The following is a 20,883-nucleotide window of genomic DNA, read 5'->3' on the forward strand; positions in this document are numbered from 1 at the left end:
GCAAGGTGATCAACAAACTAAGCATGTGAAATGGACACAGTGCAAAAGCTGCACATGAGCATTGCCTTGGTGTTTTTGGCTGGGGAAGCTGGTGTGGATTTCTCCTCCCATAAAGTCAAATCCATTTGTGGGATTTTTTTGCCCAAAGACCAGGGTGTACTTGGGGGGTAATTCAGAAGGATAGGGAGAACCAGGATGTGCCCCAGGGAGATTTACCACTGGGGGAAAAAAAATCTGTGGTGTAAATTGTAGGCTGCAGGAAGCAAATTAACAGCAACAACATGAATTCATGAAGAATGAATTTTGCAAGGAGAAAGGGAAATTATATGATCACCTAAGCTGGACCAGTGTTGGTGCCAACAATCAGGTATGCTGCTCTCCTCTCCTGACCATCCATCCTGACACAATGGAGCCCAAGTCATGGATCTAGAGGGGTGAAGGAAGCCCATAGAATGGGAAAGTAGTATGTATCTATGAAAGGACAGGATAGGATAGTAGTCCATGAAATGAATGTTTGGTATAGAGATGATTTAAGAATGTAGTGAAGTTGATCTTATGGGTAAGGAGGGATTTTGATAATGAGAAATAAATACAATTGAACAGTTAGAAGACATATCAATTATGTGGGGCCTGAGTGTGATACAAATAGTAAGGAATGGGGTGGAAATTGTAATAGGTCTGGCTGAGCTGGAGCTCATTTCCCCACAGCCACTGTCACAGTGCTGTGCTTTGCACTGGCAGCTGGAAAGGTGTTGGTGTTTTGGGCACTGCTGAGCAGCACTGGCACAGCAGCAGCACTGTCTCTCCAACATTCCTTCCCCATCACGGGGCTGGGGGTGGGCAGGATCCTGGGAGTGGACACAACCAGTCCAGATAATCCAAATTCACCAAAGGGTATTTGGGTTATCTGGACTGGTTCTGTCCCCTCAGCTTAGATATAAAAGTTAAGGAAAGGAGGAGGAACAAGGGGCGTTTGTTACTCTACAATGTTTGCCTCCCACAGCAGAAGCCCTGCTTTCTAGGAAGTGGCTGAGCATCCCTCACTGGTGGGAAGCAGAGAATATATTTGTTTTTCTCTTTGCTTAATCCACCTTGTGTTCTCTCCCCCATCCCACTGAGAAGGGAAGTGACAGAGCGGCTTGGCTGGGCACCTGCCATCCAACCAGTCAACCCAATTTGGTCACACTGAATTTTATTGCTTTCAGAAGAGGTATTCTAAAAGACAACATCAGAGGTTTACCCTGTGTGGTGTATACTAGGCATTGATTTAGAGAACAAAACAAATAAACAAAAAAATTCTGTTTCACAGTCATGTAAATTTAAAAAAAAAATCCCCAAATGTTCACAAACAGTAACAAATGATGGAATAGGGACCATCTATGGGCACTTCCCACTCCAAAACAAAGATACTCCAAAAGAAAGATATGCAGAGAGAAATGTAAGAAAAAGTCGCATAAACTCTAATTAAGACCTCTGCTAGGGAGATTTGTGTTCTTCATTATTTTATCTTTTTTGTAAAATAATACATCTCTCACACCAAATGAACTATTAACCTTCAGCCTACACTAACTATCCTTAACTCTCCTACTTTGCTACTCTTCACTCTCTCCTGTGCCACTTAGTGACATGTGGGGCAAGAGGCTACTGATTTGATTCTATTTGAGAAGCTAGATGTTCATTTTCCCAAGACCTGTAGGAATTCAACACTCTTTGTGTATCTTTTTCTTCATTATCTTTCTTTGCATCTTTTCAATTAGCTAAAAAGTAAAAAGGAGGTGAGAATGCAGAACTCATGGGTAACTGGTGAACCTCCCCCACTTTTAAACTAATTTAAGAGCAGTTTTAACTTCAGCTAATTTCTGCAAGGTTTCTGAAACTGTAAAGTCCCACTTTATTTTGTAACCCCTGCTCTCTCTTTCCAACAGAAAATATCCCACACATCTCATGTGTCTCTCGGGAAAAACTGCATTTCTTACAAATTATCCAGGCAGTGAGTGATGGGCTGTTAAATGCTGTACGCCTCATGTGGGATTCCTTCAGAAAATTAATTATCTGTACCTAAGATGACAAGTAGTATTTCCCTATAGTAACCCATTTTTCCAGATCAAATTGAAATGTACAGAACACAAAACTGCAACAGTTTTGTCATCATTAGCCAAAACACCTCTGTCACAGAGGAAGAGAATTGGCTTCAAAGAAATTAATAAGCTACAAAGAAATCAATAGCCTGGGCTCCTTATAAATTCACAAGCAGCTCTTTCAGAAGTTACTAACAGAAAACTGTACTCATGCAAAATATCTGCCTATAAATGAGAGAAAAGGAATAGAGAGGAAGGAGAAGAAAGAGAGGTCCGTCAACATATACACATTTCACATACTACAAGGAAGGAAGTGGTTCCAATACACTTACTCAAGTGACAAATACACACTTTGGAATTTGATATTTTTCTAAATGAGATCCCACCTCCAAACCCCAGCACTTGCTGCAAGGAACAACATTCATGTTTAATACAGAAAAGAGAAGGGAAAAGGCTTTTTTGAAAAATATAATGAGAGAGAATTAAATGCAAGATGTAAGAGCTAATTAAGCTTTGAAGCCTGAAAAACAGTAAAGATTTATGTTGTGTTAGAAATGCCATTTCAGGACAAGGATGTAAAATTAACTCACAAGTTGGTCAGAAGTGAGTCGAAGTGATTTTTTGTAACTGATTCCAGACAATAATGAGAGATGACTGGAGTTGGCTTGCAATGACCCGAGGTTTTGTTTGGCAGCTCTTGGGTCTTCATCGCTTGAAGAAGATTCATCTTTTATTCTGGAACATTGCACACACAGAAAATGATGCCCGTTATCATGCCCATAAATGCATCTCAGTAGCCATTAAACAGTGCATTAACAGTGAGTCACCAAATAAGTCATTGATTCTCTGCTACCAATACTGTCTCACAGGAGGTCATTCATATCATGGGTTTTAATTTATCAATGAAGTACCAAACTTCCATTCACACATTGCCCATTATTCAAACTTGGATTGTTACAGGCAAGTGAATGGCTATAACAGTTTTCATTACTTAAATTTACTGAATTTAATTAATGTATTATATTAACTCAAAAATCTCATATGATGAAAAAATAATACCCATTAGATACTGTAACTTTAAAAATCCTCTGTTCTCAAAAGAGGCACTTGGTATGCTGGATTTCTCTGTCCCTCGTCTCTCCTCCCCCAAAAAATCTAAAAATTAATTTTAAAAAAGTGCAGGTTATGGAAGTTTTATTATACAAAATAACTCCTCATGTTCTTTCAATAAGCAGCTTCAAATAACAGGATTATTCATTTCTGGGATTTGCAGGATTACCCTGTTCAGAATACAATGATGAAAAGTCATAAAACCTGAGCTCCCTCACACTACTCTGTTTAAATACACATCGGAATAATTACTTTTGTTCTCCTACAACCATTTTTTCGAAACTTCTTAAGGGTATTCTACCTCAGAAAGAATGTTTTCCTACAGTAAAAAATCCTATCACTGTAGGTGTAACTTAAAACTCTTTCAGATCCTACAAATCTGATCTTTGAAACAATCAGTATTTGGCCTTTTATTGCAATCACACCTGGAGGTATGTTTGGTAGTGCTGACCCAATATCAAAGTACTGCATGTCATGACTAGCAACGTTTAAAAGCCTATCTTATCCTTTGTGATATGTGATCTCAAAAGCTTTACTCAACATCCCGCTTGTGATATTGCTTGCAAACAATAAATTTTTAATGAGAGATTTCTAAGGCCAGCTAAAATTTAAAGAAAGAATACCAATTTCAGAATCTAGTCTGCTTGAACTCTTAATCCCACTTTAAACCTTGTTTTTAAACAACCATGTAAGAAACAGACCTATAAGTCACCTGTCATCCTTAAAAGGAAAATCAACCTTTCCAATTAACTCTGCTTCTCAGTCTCAGAGAGGCAACAGCTAATCTCCTACAGAATGAGGAATCGTCCTTCCAGCACATTTGCCTGGACTGCAACTGCTGACCACCAGAAAGAATGAGAGCTTTTTGTTTCAGGAGGGCGACCCCTGAACCTCACTTAATGAGCATAAAGCATATTTGAATCTGGTCCTTTTCAGCTGTAACTGCAGCCAGCACAAACAAGATGTGTTTACATTAAGATGCATAGCACAGAAAAGGGACAAGGTAGGGGAGCTGTCCCTGGCTAACTCATCGCTCTAAAGCAAGCTAAAACTCGTGCCATGGAACCCACAAAGGTGAGATTCTGGCTGTACAGTGTGATTGTTAGGAGCACAAGAAGGAAGAGACTTCTGCAATCCTGGAAAGAAGCAATAGAAAACCATGACTATTGCCTGTGAAAAACACTCTGGATAGTCCCTTAACTTCCCAAAATATGCAGGAACCAATTAATTTTTCAGGCCATAAATCTAAATATATAGAAAAATTTTAAGCAACTGGGATCTGACAACAGCTTGGGCTCATCTATGATGTTCCCTTAAAAACTCTAGAGAAATACATGTAGCTTTGGAGAACTGCTCCAATTAGAGTGTGTTTCCAAGGGGCTGGAATGTGAGTCCCAGAGCTGCCAGCCAAACCACAGAAATGCCAGAATGCACCCACAAGGTCTGCAGCCCTGCCATGGGTAGGGTCCTCCTATTTGCACTTCTGTGGTCCAAATGAGTAACAAATTTAAAGTATTTCACTGACACAGTATTTCTTTGTTTCAATAGCTGAGGTAACTTGCTTTCATTTTTAAATGACCACTACAGCTTGTTTCAGGTACAGATGATTTTGGGGGGTACCTGTTTGCCCTGCTCATCTGTGAAGATTCTTCTGTAAGTCCACTCTCACTCATGCCTTGCTCCGGTTTTGTTTCCTGTAAAAATACAAGTATGAGTAGCTGTGCATCTCCTGTTGAGCAGAAAGTAGATGTTTTTAGAAAAATAGTTGAAAATCAAATTCTGTCTTGTACAGACTTGGTAAAAATCAACTGTGTGCTTGTCTCCTTTGTTTGCTGGCAAATTAAAACCCTTAAAGAATAAAGGCAGTACAAAGAACTAAAAACTGCAACTATAGAACTCAGAACAATAATTAAGATTAAGTTTTGCAGGGAAGAAGTAGAGAAATATCAGGTTTAACATCTAGTACTGTTGAAGTTCTGGGATTGACTCCATAGCTACGCAATTCATACACCTCAAATAGCTAGATTTCACCTGAGAAAGTAAAGTATGACTTGGGAGAAGGAAAAAAACCCCACAAATTACCTTTCACAGAATCATTTAAGTCTTAAATCCAGTAAAACTTGCTAAAGTGCTTTTATCTTGAGTAGATGCTGAACACTACCAAAGTCATTCCACAAGATTTTTAAATAGTGCTTTACATAGTTCCATTTAAAGTCACCACAGCTCAAGAGATAATCAAATACTTCCAGAGAAAATCCTGAAAAGTTCAAACAACTAGAATCTCATGCTCTGAAATCGACACCCACAGATCAGTACAATGGTTAGCTCATGCAAGGTTAAAGGAGTTCTTGACAGAGGCACAACCATAAAATTGTATTAAAAGTTATTTTCTCCCCTCAAGTACTAATGCTTCAGTAGTATAAATTAATATGAAGAGGTTTTACTAGCCAACAATATTTCACATAAAGCTTTGGATTTTTTAGTTTTCCAATGTTCATCCATGACTAAGATTATTATCACAAACTTCTAACGCTCTGACAACAAACTCAAAAATATTTTCAAACCAATATATATAGTCAGTTTGGCATCTTAGGTTTTGCTGAGTTTTACAGCTCACTCTACTCATAAATATGCCTGCTCTTCAACCTTCGAAAGAAAGATGCTGAGAGGTAGGTAATCTGAGTGAAAACTTTAAATTAGTGGCACAACTCTGATTCTAGGTTTCCAAACAGAGATTTAATACATTAGATACTACTGCTTCAGATCTGTGTAATGAAAATAAATCAAAATTCTTCAGGCAAATGTTTCAGGTAGGGTCTGATCCAAAGCTTTTGGAAGTCAAAACAAACCAGACTCAGAACATGTTTAATGTGCACACCCTCAGTCAAACTGAGTACCAAGTTACCCTCTGAAGTTCTGAGGGATGAGTATGCAGATCCCAGGCCTCCCACTGCAAGCAGAAGGAAACTCAGCTTGCTTCTTAAACTTACCTCTTTAATAGTGCTGTTCCTCCCTCGCCATGAAAACCACCATCTTCCACCTTTCTTTGGCATCTTGTCCCTCATTATAGATTCCACAGTTGCCTGTGATAAATGGATGGTAACATAAAAAAGGCCCAAAATAAAGGACAATCTGACATACATAAATGAAAAAGTGCCAAACACACAGTTTTAACTGATAATAAATAGAATAAAAGTAAACATACTGTCTGTGGACCATAAATTCTACTAAAGCAAAATCTAATGGTATCCAGAGCTGCTCTGAAGTAACTTAAGCATGAATACTTATGGTATTTTTAAAAGGAAAATGAAAAAGAAATCAAATCAAAGAAGAAAAAAAGCATAAAGAGATGTTAGTATAAGGTCTAGAATGGAGAATCTGCTATTTCTAAGTTTAGTACAAATTATACATTAAAAAAAAAATCACTTCCTAAAGGAGGCATCATGCAAAACAGTAACAAACTGACATGCAAGAGTTATTTATGAAGTTTGTATTCAATCACCAGCTTAGCAAAAAGTAAAGAAGTTGCTATCTTCTATGAGTTTATGAGTTATGAGTTTATGAATTATCATGCTATGAACTTGACTGAAAATGTTAGAATAGTTTCTTTTATAAACCTTTTCTACTTTACATTGGTTCTACAAACTAGACACCAGTAGAAAAGCTCTTTCAATCCATAATGACTGGAGCCTTATGCATTGTAACAAGGAGAGCTGAATTCTTTCACTCAGAGAGAAGCAACAGATGAATGGGAAAATATTAAGGTAAAAGTGGCAACAGGGTTTGTTACACCCTAGACCAGCTTGGACACTGTATTTCTGAGATGACAGCTTCCACTGCAAGTAAGGTCACCAAAAGAAAGTTGTGATGTTGATTAATGATTTTTAAAAAAATTTTAAAAACTAAGAACTCTTAGTAATTAAGAGGAGACTGTGTTCAGATAATATGTGGCACAATGGATCCTTTTTCTCAGTTTTTCCATAGGTTTTCTTCACTATGTTATCTAAAGTATATTAGAAAAAAAGATATGACAGAAAAATAAAGTTGAGATTTTCAAACAAAAAAAAAAAAGAGCAGATGGAGCTATGGAGAATGGAGTGCCACAATTGAGAACAACAGCAACAATTTAAGGGGAATCTCAACCACATCAAGAACTTCAAGCAGATATCCTATAAACTCAGTGGGGGAATTCACATGCTTACAATTAAATGTTCATATAAATGTATTTTACAGAACACCAGTAAATTCTTTTTGCATAAAGATCCATTTTCAAATATTTCATAAACTGTTTAAAGTATCTTAGTATTTCAACTCTTTAACCTCATTACTACAGCAAATCAAAACTCTAAGTAACAAGTCATGAAGAAAACCAGTAGGATGACTGGTAACATAAATGAGTCATTTTAGTTTCAGAGGTACAGTAAACCAAGCAAATCTTTCCAAACACACAGATTGTTCAAACTATAAATATTGGCTTCTCCACTAAATTAAAACTGCACTCTCAAGAAAGTTATCAGCATTCAGAATATAAATTAACCATTAAAAAAATCCAAGCACATTGAATTACACACTCATAGAAGATTTTTCTCAACTGATAACCTATATGAATAATGACATAAGTATAAAGCTGTTGAAAAAATTGCCATCTGCTGTAACATTATGGAAAGGAGTTCATAATGTTCTTTCCATTTACACATCCTAGGCAAAATCCAAGACATCTGGCTCAGGCTTTGAAGTGCTGAATTTAAAATGTAGTTACCTTACATTATTTTTATGCCAATGACCCAAGAGGCACCTATCAAGATCTGAATCACACTGTGTGAGCACCCAACAAATATAGAGTAGGGAAACTATGTACCTTCTGTGGGCATTGGAGTTCCATGGGATGAATCCCACTTTTGATGATTACCAGAACATTTGCAGTAATGCACAAAACATCTGGCTCTGTGACATCTTGGAAATTCAAGCAATGTTTACCAGATATTTGAGATTTTTAGGCTCAATTTATTTTATACTGGGATGGTACCACACAGCTGTACATGACTGCATATAGAGGTATCGTGGCACTAAGAAATAAACACTGGCAGAGAGTATTCTGGGCTTTGGAGAAATTTCTAGTCCACAGTGATAGCAACAGAGATAGCATTTGAATTCACACATATCCCAAAGATATGTGAAGCACTGCAAATGGCAGGAGGAAAGTTTAGGTTCAAAAATTTATTAAATCCATGTCTAACCAGGACACAAAATAGGGGTAGTGGTTATACTACTTCTTTATATACATTTACAGTATTTCTGGCATGAGCACCTACGTGGCACCAGGTCACGTGGCACTGAACTAACTTCTTCAGCACATTTATATAGGCCAAAACACAGAGTCATACAGCTATCTGGCACTACCTACCTGGGTTATGAACAACCAACTGAGAAACAAAAAGCTAGCAAGCTGCAGGCCTTCTTCATCTAGTATTTAAACCCTATTCACGGAGATTATTTGTATTTATTTAATAATATATGTAGTATAGATATAAAACAGAAAGCAAACACCAAGTATGCAGCTACAGCAAACACTAACATGGGTCAATAAAATTTATGTTTCAAATCCTTATTAACTAAATAAAAAAGAAGTTTTCCTACTTCAAAATAGTTGTAATAAATTTAGCCTAGCAAACAAACACTATTCACACACCAAACTTAGTCCTTAACGTAAGATAAATGAATGGCTATATGTGGGTAGATTTCACTCATGTGCATATTCTCTTGTACAACCCATTTCCCTCCCTTAATCAGTGGTACCTTTTAAAACTCCTCCTCTTACCAGCCTTCATGTTCAATCTCACCTTTGGCAAAGGTTTCTGGAATGCCTGCATTGCCAGCAGAAGGGGACCAGCTGTCGTCCAGTTGTAGTACCTGGCCATGCAAGGGAGACAATTACAGCATTTTGTAATCCCAAAGCCCCAATTCACAATCTGCCTGGTATTCACCACCTGGCAGGTTAAAGCCATGAAGCACAGAACAAACTCTGACCTGCACTAGTAATAACAGTCCCATCTTATTCCACAGAATGCTCACAGGTATTTACCACATACATTTTTCAGGGTATGCAATAGAAGCTAGGCCTTGAGCAGAAAGGGTGTTTGTCATATGTTACTCAAGTCATCACATAATCACAGAATGGTTGGGTTGGAAGGGACCATAAAGATCATCTAATTCCAATTCACCTGCCTTGGGGAGTGACACCTTCCACTAAATCAGGCTGTTCAGGGCCCCATTCAATCTGGTCTTAAGCACTTCCAGGGACATCCACCACTTCCCTGGACAACCTGTTTCAGTAACTCACCATCCTTATAGCAATAAAGAATTTTTCATCTAAAACTGTTCCCCAATATCATATCACTATTACCATACAAAAGGTTGCTCTCCCTCTTTTTTTTAAGTCCCCTTTAAGTACTAAAAAGCTGCAATGAAGTCTCCCCAGAGCCTTCTCTTTTCCAGGCTGAACCCCAAATCTCTCAGCCTGTCCTCACAGGAGAGGCACCCCAGCGCTCTGATCACCTTTACGTCCCTCCTCTGAACTTGCTCCAACAAGTCCATGTCCATCCTGTGCTGGAGACCCCAGAGCTGGATGCAGCACTGCAGGTGGGGTCTCAGCAGAGCAGAGGGGCAGAATCCCCTCCCTTGACCTGCCCCTGCTGCTTTGGGTGCAGCCCAAGACACATTTGCCTTTCTGGGCTGCAAACACACTCTTGGCCCACGTCCAGATTTTCAATCACCAGAACCTCCAAGTTTTTCTGTACAGAGCTGCTCTCAATGAGTTATCTCCCAGCCTGTACTCATATCTGGGACTGCTCGATACCAGCTGCAGCACTTTGTATTTTAACTTCTTGAATTTCATGAGTTTCTTGTGGGCCCTTTCCTCAAGTTTGTCCAGGTCCCTCTGGATAGTATCACTTCCTTCTGTTCATTCCACTGCACCACTCAGCTTTGTGTCACCTGCAAATGCACTGAGGGTGCACTCAGTCCCACTGTCTGTGTCATTGACAAAGATATTGAAGAGCATCAGTCCCCAGGACAGAGCCCTCAGGGACACCAGCTTCCATCTGGACAGAGCTGTTGACCACAGCTCTCTGGCTGCATCCATCCAGCTACAGTCTTTATTAAATTCCTCTGTATCATAGCATAAGCCATACTTCTGCAAGCTTTTTTCACTGTTTTTCCATCAAGGAGCCACATAAAACTTAGGGGCTGTAGTCTGTAGGATGTCAAGCTCCTGTTATTACACACTGAACATGGCTCAACCCTTTGTTGCAGACAGTAAAACAATTAGAGAATCCATTGTCTAGGGAAGATGAAGTTCACATGACATTAAGAGAAGATGATATTTAAGATCCTCACTAAGGTCACCTCTCTTTCCAATAAATTCAGCAGGCAGATAAATACTACCAACAGATTCAGAGAACAGTGTCAGGGAAGCAATGAGTGACTCACTTCAGACCACAGAGAGCTGAGGTCAGGTATGAGGCTGACCACAATATAAACTATCACCTGGTACATCAGCCTTGCATGAGCCATGGCTGTGACCAAGGGTAGCCAAATCTCTCTAAGAGCACAAAGCCATGATCTCTCCTCTGTTTGCAAGGAACTCTCAAGTTAAAGAATCCCCCCAAAAGCTGCATCTGGCTTAGATCACAGCACTGCCCTGCTGCCAGCAATACAAACATACAAAATAATGCCTTGCAGAAATGGGTGAAGTTTGACAAATCCTGAAAAGCACTGCCTCCACAGAGGCATATTAGCAAAATATTCAGTATATTTAAAAAAATTGTTTGGTACTGAGTGACTGGAAGCAGACTGATGTATCCCTGTAAATATTAATTATTCAAACTGGCTCAGGGCAAGCCTTAGCAAGTTCATATCGTATTTCATTTTTACTCTGTCAATTGAATGTGAATACTATTAGCATTTAATAACAGCTTCTTGAAATTCAAATTGTGTCAGTAAGAGGGCATCTGAAACTGCTCTTCACTTTCAATTCAGAGGAGGAAAGGTAACTAGAAGGACCTGAATTCACTAGGGAGTTGACTCTTTCTGGATGAATCCAAGCTACAAACATTAAAAATCTGGTTTTCAGCTATAGTTATACTGATGTAATGCACTGAAGTGACAAAGAAGTGTCTTTGTTATAACAGTAATATGAAGTATACTTACTTATTTCCAATCTTAACCACAAGGTTAGGGTCATCAATGATAGCAGGATTGTCCACAAACTGCTGATATGTTACTGCATGTTCTAAGAAGTCTTCTGTGGGGGAAAGAAGTTACATTTGTAAAGCATGCATTTATAGATGCCTGGGATGGGCCAGCCTAAACCTCTCACACACATTGGCTTCACCTTCATTACAAGGGTGCTGAGATTTAACTGCAATATGGAAGTTGTTCAGAGACTCTCAATCTCACAAGATGAGGGTTTCTTTGTTTCTGGGCGTTTTTCCTTTCAAAATACAAGCTAAAGTGAAAGCCCAGGGGTTGAACTGCGAGGGAGGAAAATCTTCTTTTAGAAAAATTATGTAATTTACAAGTGATTCAGATGAGAGTATGACTCAAATCACAGGATATTTGAAACATTTTAATAAATAGCTTGTGAGCAGCAGTCTGTGGCTTCAGGCTCATATGATTTTGTGACACTACATTACTGCAGAAAGTGCAAGTGTTAACACATTTATTTTCACTTTATGCCACTGGAAGTTTAAGGCACAAAGTATTGTGATTTATCTAAAAGTTACACCAGAAACTGGAGGGAGGGCAGGAATCAGGCTGAACTTTTCAACTCCTTCTCCTCATGTCCCTATTTATGGGCCACCTTTTTCACTCCTGACTCTAAGAGCTGAGAGTTTGCTAGCTATATACTGTACTAAGTGGCAAAAGTATCATTAACACTACTGTGATACAAAACACAGCACTATCAGGAAGTAAAAATACCAATAAAATACTTCCAAAACTTTTCATATATAGTGGATTGTTCAAATGTGTTAAAAATCATGAGAGGTTCTAGGAAGTTTATCATTACATGGCCAGTATTTATTTTCTCACGCCAGTGCTGAGCACAGCCACAGGAGGGCTCTGCAGCCTCAGGCTGGGAAGCTCAAACCCATCTGCCAGCACATGTCTGCAATTCATTCACACAGTCATCCTGTACCTTTGGTTATCTCTTTGTTCTCAGTAAGGCCTCCGCAGAGAGAAATGGCAATGGAGGGCAAATCCCGGATTCCATCCGAGGTGCTCTCAGCGCCGCTGTCAACGCCCGAGCTCCCGACAGACTGTGGAGAGTGACTGGCCGACCGCGGCCCCACATCGGCCGTGCTCCTGCTTTGGGCATTATCCCCACTGGAACAGAAAAATCAGCAATTCAGTCTTCACGTGTTCATTCCCAAATTCACTCCCTTTAACAAGTACAAGCTTAGGGAATAAAAAAGAAAAAAAAAAAAAACAACCTTTGTTTAAGTTTTACAGCAAAACAAAATAAAGTAATACAAGCCTCGTGTGCCCTCCAGTATTAGATTGCTTCTACTTAATTGTCTAAACTAGGCATGTATAATTATAGCTTCACTTATTTATATGAGCTAGGAAAATAAGACAATAAACTGTATAATCTTAATAGACAAAATAATTATACAATAAGCAGAGTTTATACTAGTAGAACTATTCCCACACAGGAACAAGATCAAGCATGTAAATTTATTATTATATCTATATTAACTACATAAACTGATAGTTAAACCCAAACAAATAATGTGTATGTTTGTGTATTTATGTGTCATGTATATAAATAAAACACTCTACATGTAAACTACTAGGATTCAAATTTTCAGAAACAATAAATTATTATACCTACTTAAAATCTGATGAGATCAATATTACGAAAGTTCAAGCTCATCAAACTCTGCTTTCCACTTCAGAATTATATGAATGCATTTGAGAAAGAAATTTTCAATCCAACATTCTCCCCATACAACTAATCCTTCTCAGCTATATTGAAATGCTAATATTACAGCAACTGAGTTTAAGCAAGCAAACAAAGAAAAATAAAGTACACAAGCTACTTTAGTTGTTGCTCAATGACTTTCATCAAGTGACTAGAGCATACGTTGAAAGAGAACTATAAATGTTGCAAGAGGCTCCAATAAAGATCAGAACAAGTTGGAAGTTGTATGTTCAGGGTGCAGTATTTTCATACATAACTCTGTCATTCATCTTCCAAAACTTATTTTCTCACATTCATATTTATAGGTGAATCAACTACATAAATCCATTAGAGCAATAATTAGAACAATAATTTTCTGCTAATACTGTTAACAGTAAGAGATGTTCTTTATGGTAATAAGTCAGGACAGGGGATAAATATATCCCAAGGCCAACTGCTCTCTCAGGACATGTGAGTAACACTCACAAACATCAGCATATATTAGATAACCATCCACAATCAATATATGATGATTAATTGACCAAAACAGAAAACCAGCTGCAAGCACTTTTCTCAGGCCAAAATGCAGCACCTTCCAAAAGTTCTAATATTCCTCTCTAGAAAATTTTACTTTCCTTCTACCTTCATCTCAGCTTGAACCCTGAAAAAGGCATCTTATCTGGCTGGCAATGAAGAGTTTGATCTAAATACGGAAGATGAAAAGAGCTTTTTAAAAAGTAAAAATATAAGAAAAAGGCTTATACTTTTTGGGGAAATAAAGTGCAGCAACTTCTGGATCCATGTCAGTGAGGTCATCTAAATAGACACCATCAGCACCAAGATGCCGGCTCCGTTTGTCTGTAACGACAGAAGAAATAAGCCTATTAATTCATATTTTCTGAGTAACAATACAGAGCTATTATTACTGTTCAGCTATTCATTTTAAGACTGAGAAACCAGAAAGTTATAACAGTTTGTGAACTGTATTTGTACAAAATGATACTGCCAAAAATACCAAAATTTACGAAGTTTATATACATTGTTCAAACTATGAATTAACAAAATGAGACAGCAGAGGACTAGTTTTGAGACATGCCAAAGACTCCCTATCCCAGGCAAAACTACTGTGAATCAGAAGTCAGTGGTCACCAGAGGAAAACAGCAAAAGGAAAACCTTTTAAGTATTTGCATAGGCCTATTATCACAGTATGACAGTCAGAACATTTAAACTTTAACTAATCTTACACCTCTCCTTGAAAAAGGGAAACAACAGAGTAAAATATAGTCACTAACACACTATAACTGGCTCGTTATGGAGACAACTCACTTTAAAGCACATACAGCTGATGTGTTGTGTGTGCACATGCACCACTGTAGGGGACAACCCACCCCTTTTAGGCCCGTCACTAGGACCAACCACTGTCCTCTTGTTGCCAGTAGACAGATAAGTAACTGCTATAAGGTCAAAAACTAATTTGGATTCATTCTCAAACCCACAACTTCTCACTGTGTCAATTTCCAACACTAAGCATCACAAAAGCAATCAGAAAATCTACACAAGCACTGAATAGTAAGCAGAGAGACACATCATTTTTTGTTTTCAAAGACAGTGGAATGCATGGGGAAGAGGCCAAGAAATTTGTATGTTTACTGATTAAAAGGCAGCTGCACAAACTAGGCTTATATAAGCTTACATAATTAGGGAATAATTATAATCAGTGCTCTAAAACAGAACATTTGTAAGCAAATAAATTTCATGTGAAGACTGTAACACTTGTTCACTTGTTATAAAATACCATGGAAATAGAGCCCAGAAATTAGGATAGATGAAGTTATATTTCACATATTCAGGACAGGATATGTACCACATAGAACTGAAAAGCATGTAAAACAAAAGCACCTTATTTTATGGCAAATCTGCTCATTGTGCAAAAGACATACCACAACTTTGCAGTAAAGCAGAGTTTCCACAATTACCAGCCACACATCACTTGGGTGAACCAGCAGAACTACAGTCTGCTAATACACAAAAGTGAAATCCCAGAATCTGTCAAATGGAGCAAGTTTTGTAGTCTTGCTCATATGCACGGAGCTGCCAACAACTTCAGACCTTCAGAATCTTCTAATACATATCTCATGTGAACAGCTTGATGCATAACTCGGGGTTTGAAGGCTTATTCCTTTTCTGATCTGAAAGTGCCTTCAGGCCATGGATTAATTTATATGGCAATAAGATGCTTTATCACCAGGAAATTTGAAGATAAAGTCATGCATATAAAAATACAGGATCAACACCTTTACCTTTCTTTCTGGAAGGGGAATCCATCTTGCCAGTCGGTTGGGCTGAGCAAGCTGCAGCTTGCTTTATTTCTTCATTTGCAGGCAATGGGGGTTCAGCTGCTCCTGGCAGCTCTGTCTCTGGCTTATTTGTCTCAGCTGATAAGGGCTCACTTTCACCAGTAATTGCTGCATCTGCTTGTCCAAGGGCAGGCAAAGGAGACACTGTGTTAAACTCCTCAACAGGAGAACTTTGGATGACCCGAAAGTGAGTACTTTCAGAAGGATTTACATCTGCCATGCTGGGTTCCTTTGGTTTGAGTAGAGAACTGGCCTGTGAGGAAAAATTAACAGATCACTACAAAGAAAAGCCCTTAAAAAACACAACAGCCAGAGTTTAACCTGTTCTGTTCACTCCAATGAGATCAGACTGTCAGGATGACCAACCACAGCAGAAAGCCACCACTGAGATAGAGACTACAATACGCAAAAGACCTCTCTGCTGCGTTTGTGCAAAATTCATTTGCATCTCAAGGCCAGGAATAATTTGTTCTGCAATGTTCTCTACAGTCTTCATTTTCCATTTACCTGCAAATCCCACCTCTCACCCTGCCTTCCTCTCTTCCAGTGAAAATCCTGGTTTCTTTCCCTTAGAAGGCAAACCTGACAAACAAGAGAAGGTGGTGCAGACTGGAGTCCTTGCAAAATCAAAATGGTCTCAGGGCACCAGGACACTGTCTAATCCCCAGATTTCAAATTTAAATCACTTTATAGGATCAATTCCAGATTTTCTCTGAGTGTGAGACAGAAAGTGTTCTTACAGAGGGAAAGAGAGGAGCCGAACTACAGCAGCAGCAGCAGCACAGCTGCTATAACCTTCACATCATAGCAATCAAACAAACATGAAGTTCAAAGCCAAAGTATGACTCCCAGTTCAGGTATGACAAGATCAGAATGGCTTGGGACACAGACAGAGACTGGAGAGAAAAAAGCCTCTGGGAGTAAGATTTGCAATACACACCAGGGTGTGTGACTGCTATATGAAAGATCCACCTAAATTTCCTAGCAGGAAACCCTCCATTCTAGACTGCAGCAGCCAATTTGGAGCTCCTGCATGGACCCAGGCACTTATATCAGTTCTCTTTGAGCAGAAAATCCTGAGATTGATCCTGGTGGGCTGTTCAGGTCCAATCCAGCTAGCTATGGACCTTAGCCCTTACAAACCTACACAGGACAAAAGCAGAAGATGAAAGTGCTCTTTTCTCTTGGGAACTAAGTCCTATTTTATTTCCTAAACAGGAGACACCAGGTGGTCCCAGTGACTTCCCAGGTGAAAAGCAGGCAGGGATCTCCTCCCTGGGGATTTTAAGCTCAGGAGAAGGGGGGAGGAGGAAGGGGGCCACAGCCAATGGGATACAAGTGAGGAGGGGGTGAGGGGAGGAGTAAATCTGGGACAAATCATTTCCATCGGGGCTTTTTTGGGGGAGGGAAACACCATGTGATATCAGAGGAGAATCCCATGAGGATTCAAACATACTTATCAGTGCATTAATACAGGATCCAGTGCAAAACAACTAATAAACTACTTAGTGCAATGCAACAGAAAATAGCTCCCAAATTTCTTGTAACGTACACAGGGAAGAGACTAGTGCAGAGGAGATGAGACACCTGATATATTAAAAGAACAGGCCAGAGCTCCTCTAAAGAAATTACGAGTTCTGGATTCCCACTCTCTTTTTCACTAATTACCAACAGAGAATTAATTACAACAAATTACAATAGTGCCACTATAATTCTGGTGCCATTACCAGAACATAAAAGACTTTCTGAACAGGATGTCCACTTCCCTGGCCTGCAAAGCAGCAATTTTTCCTCTTAATACTGTGTGTAAGCCCATCTCTCCTGCAGCTCTCTGCAGAGAAGCCTTCATTCAGCAGGAGGTGCCAAACTCTGCACTATCCCAGCATTCCACTGAAACCTGACCTCTACCTCTCACACCCTGGTGCACATGCATGCTCTAATGTGAATGCTGTGACTCCTTAGGAGCTGTCACAAGGAGCCAGCCAGCACCTGACAGCCTGCAGTGTGGGCAGCTGCCCACAGTTTCTGTGCAGCACTGGAAATAAGGCTGCTGGCTACAGATCCCTCACCTAACTGGGACAAATGGCTCCAGGAGGAGATGGGCACCAAGCCAGTCCTATCAGCCAAGAGAACAGCATGTCTGCACATCCACAGATACAGAACTGCAGGTGTCTCTGGATACTTTTGTACTGAAGCAGACCATTTTCATTTTTGTGAATCTGACTGCTATTACCAGGCACCTAATTTCCATTTAAGATAATTTATGAATTTGAGTGATTTACCAAAGGACATTGGGTTTGATTTTTTCTGTTTTTTAAGCTACTAACATTTAAAAGACTGGGTCTCAGTTACTTCTTCATTTTCTACTGTTTATCATCAGAATTGAGAATATCCATGCCATAAGGTACTTTCCTATACCTCCTATGGAGTAAGATTCAATTACCTTACATAAAACACTCTAATTTTAGGTAAAACCAGGATCCATTTCCTCTTCATCAGTCTGCAGTAGATTAAGCATACATGCCCTATTAAAGCACAAGAGTTGCTAGCAGGAATTGAACTTATGTTGGATACCTTTGCAGCCTGGGGTAGCTCTCCCCATGCCCAGTGCATGTGGGGATTATCCTTCAGTCCACTTCTCTCTGTAGGTTTACTGACTAATTCTGAGTCACTTTGAGGAGTAGGAGGACGTGAATCTGATGGGCTAAAGAAAAAAACAAACAAATAATGTTACAAAAGCAAAAGTAACCACAAAACACTGAGTGCTTTCCAAATTGATGTCCACCAATACAAGGAATTGAAGACTGAAATAATCAAGAGCCAACTGAAGGTATGAAAGCATAGAAAAAATAGTTTAAAAGTTCAGGATCTTCTTACACTGGCATTCGGAGGTCTTGTCCCTTTTTCAGTAAGTGCTGTCAGAGAAGTAGTATTTGAGAGGCTGAAAGAGATAAATCAAGAACACTGGACCTGATTTCGGGATGTTTTTGGTTTTCTGCATGGTAAAAAGAATGGAGGTGGTGCCAGCAGCAGCAGCAATGAATAATGCATGCAAAGTGCAGAAATTACTCACATCCACAAGACATCTTATCCCGACTAAGTAATACTTTAATCTCAGAAATCCAGTTGACTCCTTTCATTGGATGGATGTTTATAAGGAAATAAGCAGGAGAGCTACAGAAAGAATTTGAGCCCTTTCAGCTGAAACATATTCAACAGTTTGTTTTGATAATTACTTGATAATAAATATTTATAAATTAATTAGTGAATTATCAGCTTATAGCATATTTTTAATGTGGTCAAGTCAAGAACGTGATGTCAAGTCAGTCATTAATAAATAATGAATCACTGATTTCAAGGACAGAAGGAAAAATTCAGATTATCTGCTCTGCCTTTCTGCATAACACAGGTCATAGAATCTCCCCCAGAACCTCCTGAACAAAGCTTGCATTTTTTATCTGAGCCGTAACCTGTCTCAGTATACTCATCCAATCCTGATTTAAAATCTAAAAGCAACAAAAGAATCCACAACATTCCTAAATCAAAGGTGCAGACTGAGTTACTTTCATTCTTAAGAACAAAAGGCTTCCATCTCATGAAGTTCAACAAGGCCAAGTGCATGGTGCTATGCCTGAGACGAGGCTGGGCAGAGAATGGACTGAGAGCAGCCCTGGGAAGAATTACTTGAGAGTGTTTCTGGACAAAAAGCTGAGAGGGTGGTGAGGAACTGGCACAGGTTGCCCAGAGAAGCTGTGAACTTGCCATCCCTGAAGACCAGACTGAATGGGGCTCTGAACAACCTGGCCTAGTGGAAGATGTCCCTGCCCATAGCAGGAGGGTTGGAACGAGATAATCTTCAAGGTCCCTTCCAACCTAAATCATTCTGTGATTCTACAGTTCTATGAAACAGCCAAACTGGTGTGTATATTCAGTATATTTAGGAAAAGATAAAGAATAAATCAAACATGAGGAATTTATGTAAACGTAAAATCATAGAATGGTTTGTAATGTCTTCATTGTATCTAGTCCAATCACCCTGCCATGAAACCAGGTTGCTCAAAGCCCCATCCAGCTTGGCCTTGAACACTTCCAGGGATGGGGTATCCACAAATTTTCATGGCAACTTGTTCCAGCGCCTCAACACCTTCACAGTGAAGAATTTCTTGCCAGAAGTCCAAGCTTTCAGCTCAAAGCCATTGCTCCTTGTCCTGTCCCTACATGCCCGAGTGAAAAGTTCCTCTCCTTCTTAGCTACTGAAAGGTGTTATGAAGTTTCCCTTTTTCAATGTTCTGTAGAGCCAGCTGGCAGGGAATTCACTGTTCACGCCAAAATTACTTCACATTCACATCTGAAATAACAGCAACTTATTTATCTACAGTATTCACTGTTTTCAACTATGCAGTAAAATACACTTTGAATATGGACAGACACTAGGACATTTTTAGCTACAGATATTTATGTTACCTAATTAAATTATAAAATTTATAAGCCATCTTTTTAGGGCCTAAGAATTTCGATTTCTTATCTGTCCTCAGGGTATAACCTATAATTTGACAGACAAAGGAATCAACACAATGTAATTTTAGAAGTATTTTCAAGCTCTAAGGATTAAAAAATTGCCTAGTGGGTTTTAAAGCAACTTCTAAATCTTCCACTGAAAAGTTTGTAGGATTTGCAGTATGTTCCATATTTAGAGGCCATTGAAACCTGGGAAATCAGTAGCCTGAGTACTTCAGAAAATCTCAGTAGGCAATAATGCTCCTACTGCTGCTTGAAGCCTAAAATACCTAGATGTAAGGAAGCCTTGTCACTTCATGTCTTTCTTAACCTGTGCACTACAAACATTTTAACCTCCAAGATACCTATTATTTATCTAGAAAAAACTCCAATCTGTCTTTGTTCAGTCCAAGCTCACTTACTCAGACACCCTGAGAGAACGGAGTTATTGCTTCAGCTTGGGAAGAACCTCTGCACTTTGCAGTAAGAAAACAGATTTGGGGTGGAAGGAAACATGGTCTTCTCCATAAATTTCCCTGAAAATACAGTTCCCTTGTACACACAGCTGAGTGGTGAAGAGCCCAAGCTGTTACTCAGCACTGATTTCTATTCTCAGAGACACAATGAAAGTACAGAAATGCACTTGGGTATTTAAAGCACTCACACATGTGGGTATGTTAAAGCAGCAGAGCTCTGCTCTGTGCAGGTTCTTGCTGCAACTGCTGCCCAATGGTCTGGGCTTGCCTTGGGCTGAACTGTGTCTTGCAGTTCCTGTGTCCTTAAGTTATGCACTGACTCAGCCCAGCTGAAATTGCCTTGCCTTGCCTCAGCACAGATTGCTGAGATACTGCAGATCAAACCAGAGCCACCCATCCTGCC

The 20,883-nt window shown here is 39.3% G+C and overlaps 1 protein-coding gene across 6 annotated transcripts in view; it reads right to left on the reverse strand.

Moving 5' to 3' along the window:
• Positions 1–20,883, reverse strand: part of LPIN1 (lipin 1) — an 80,449-nt gene that overhangs the window by 11,930 nt on the left and 47,636 nt on the right. For 4 of the 6 annotated variants that reach the window (XM_074538096.1, XM_074538097.1, XM_074538094.1 and 1 more), the window contains exons 6-15: positions 18,082–18,211; positions 15,451–15,760; positions 13,914–14,007; positions 12,385–12,572; positions 11,397–11,490; positions 9,029–9,098; positions 6,394–6,471; positions 6,179–6,271; positions 4,809–4,882; positions 2,669–2,813 (exon numbers count right to left, since the gene is read on the reverse strand). In XM_074538096.1, the coding sequence (XP_074394197.1) occupies positions 2,669–2,813; positions 4,809–4,882; positions 6,179–6,271; positions 6,394–6,471; positions 9,029–9,098; positions 11,397–11,490; positions 12,385–12,572; positions 13,914–14,007; positions 15,451–15,760; positions 18,082–18,211 (1,276 nt within the window). The remainder of the gene's footprint in view (positions 1–2,668; positions 2,814–4,808; positions 4,883–6,178; positions 6,272–6,393; positions 6,472–9,028; positions 9,099–11,396; positions 11,491–12,384; positions 12,573–13,913; positions 14,008–15,450; positions 15,761–18,081; positions 18,212–20,883) is intronic. The other 2 variants (XM_074538095.1, XM_074538098.1) reach the window with 1 other exon arrangement.

The sequence above is a fragment of the Zonotrichia albicollis genome, chromosome 3 (genome assembly GCF_047830755.1).
Source record: "Zonotrichia albicollis isolate bZonAlb1 chromosome 3, bZonAlb1.hap1, whole genome shotgun sequence".
Lineage (NCBI taxonomy): Eukaryota > Metazoa > Chordata > Aves > Passeriformes > Passerellidae > Zonotrichia > Zonotrichia albicollis.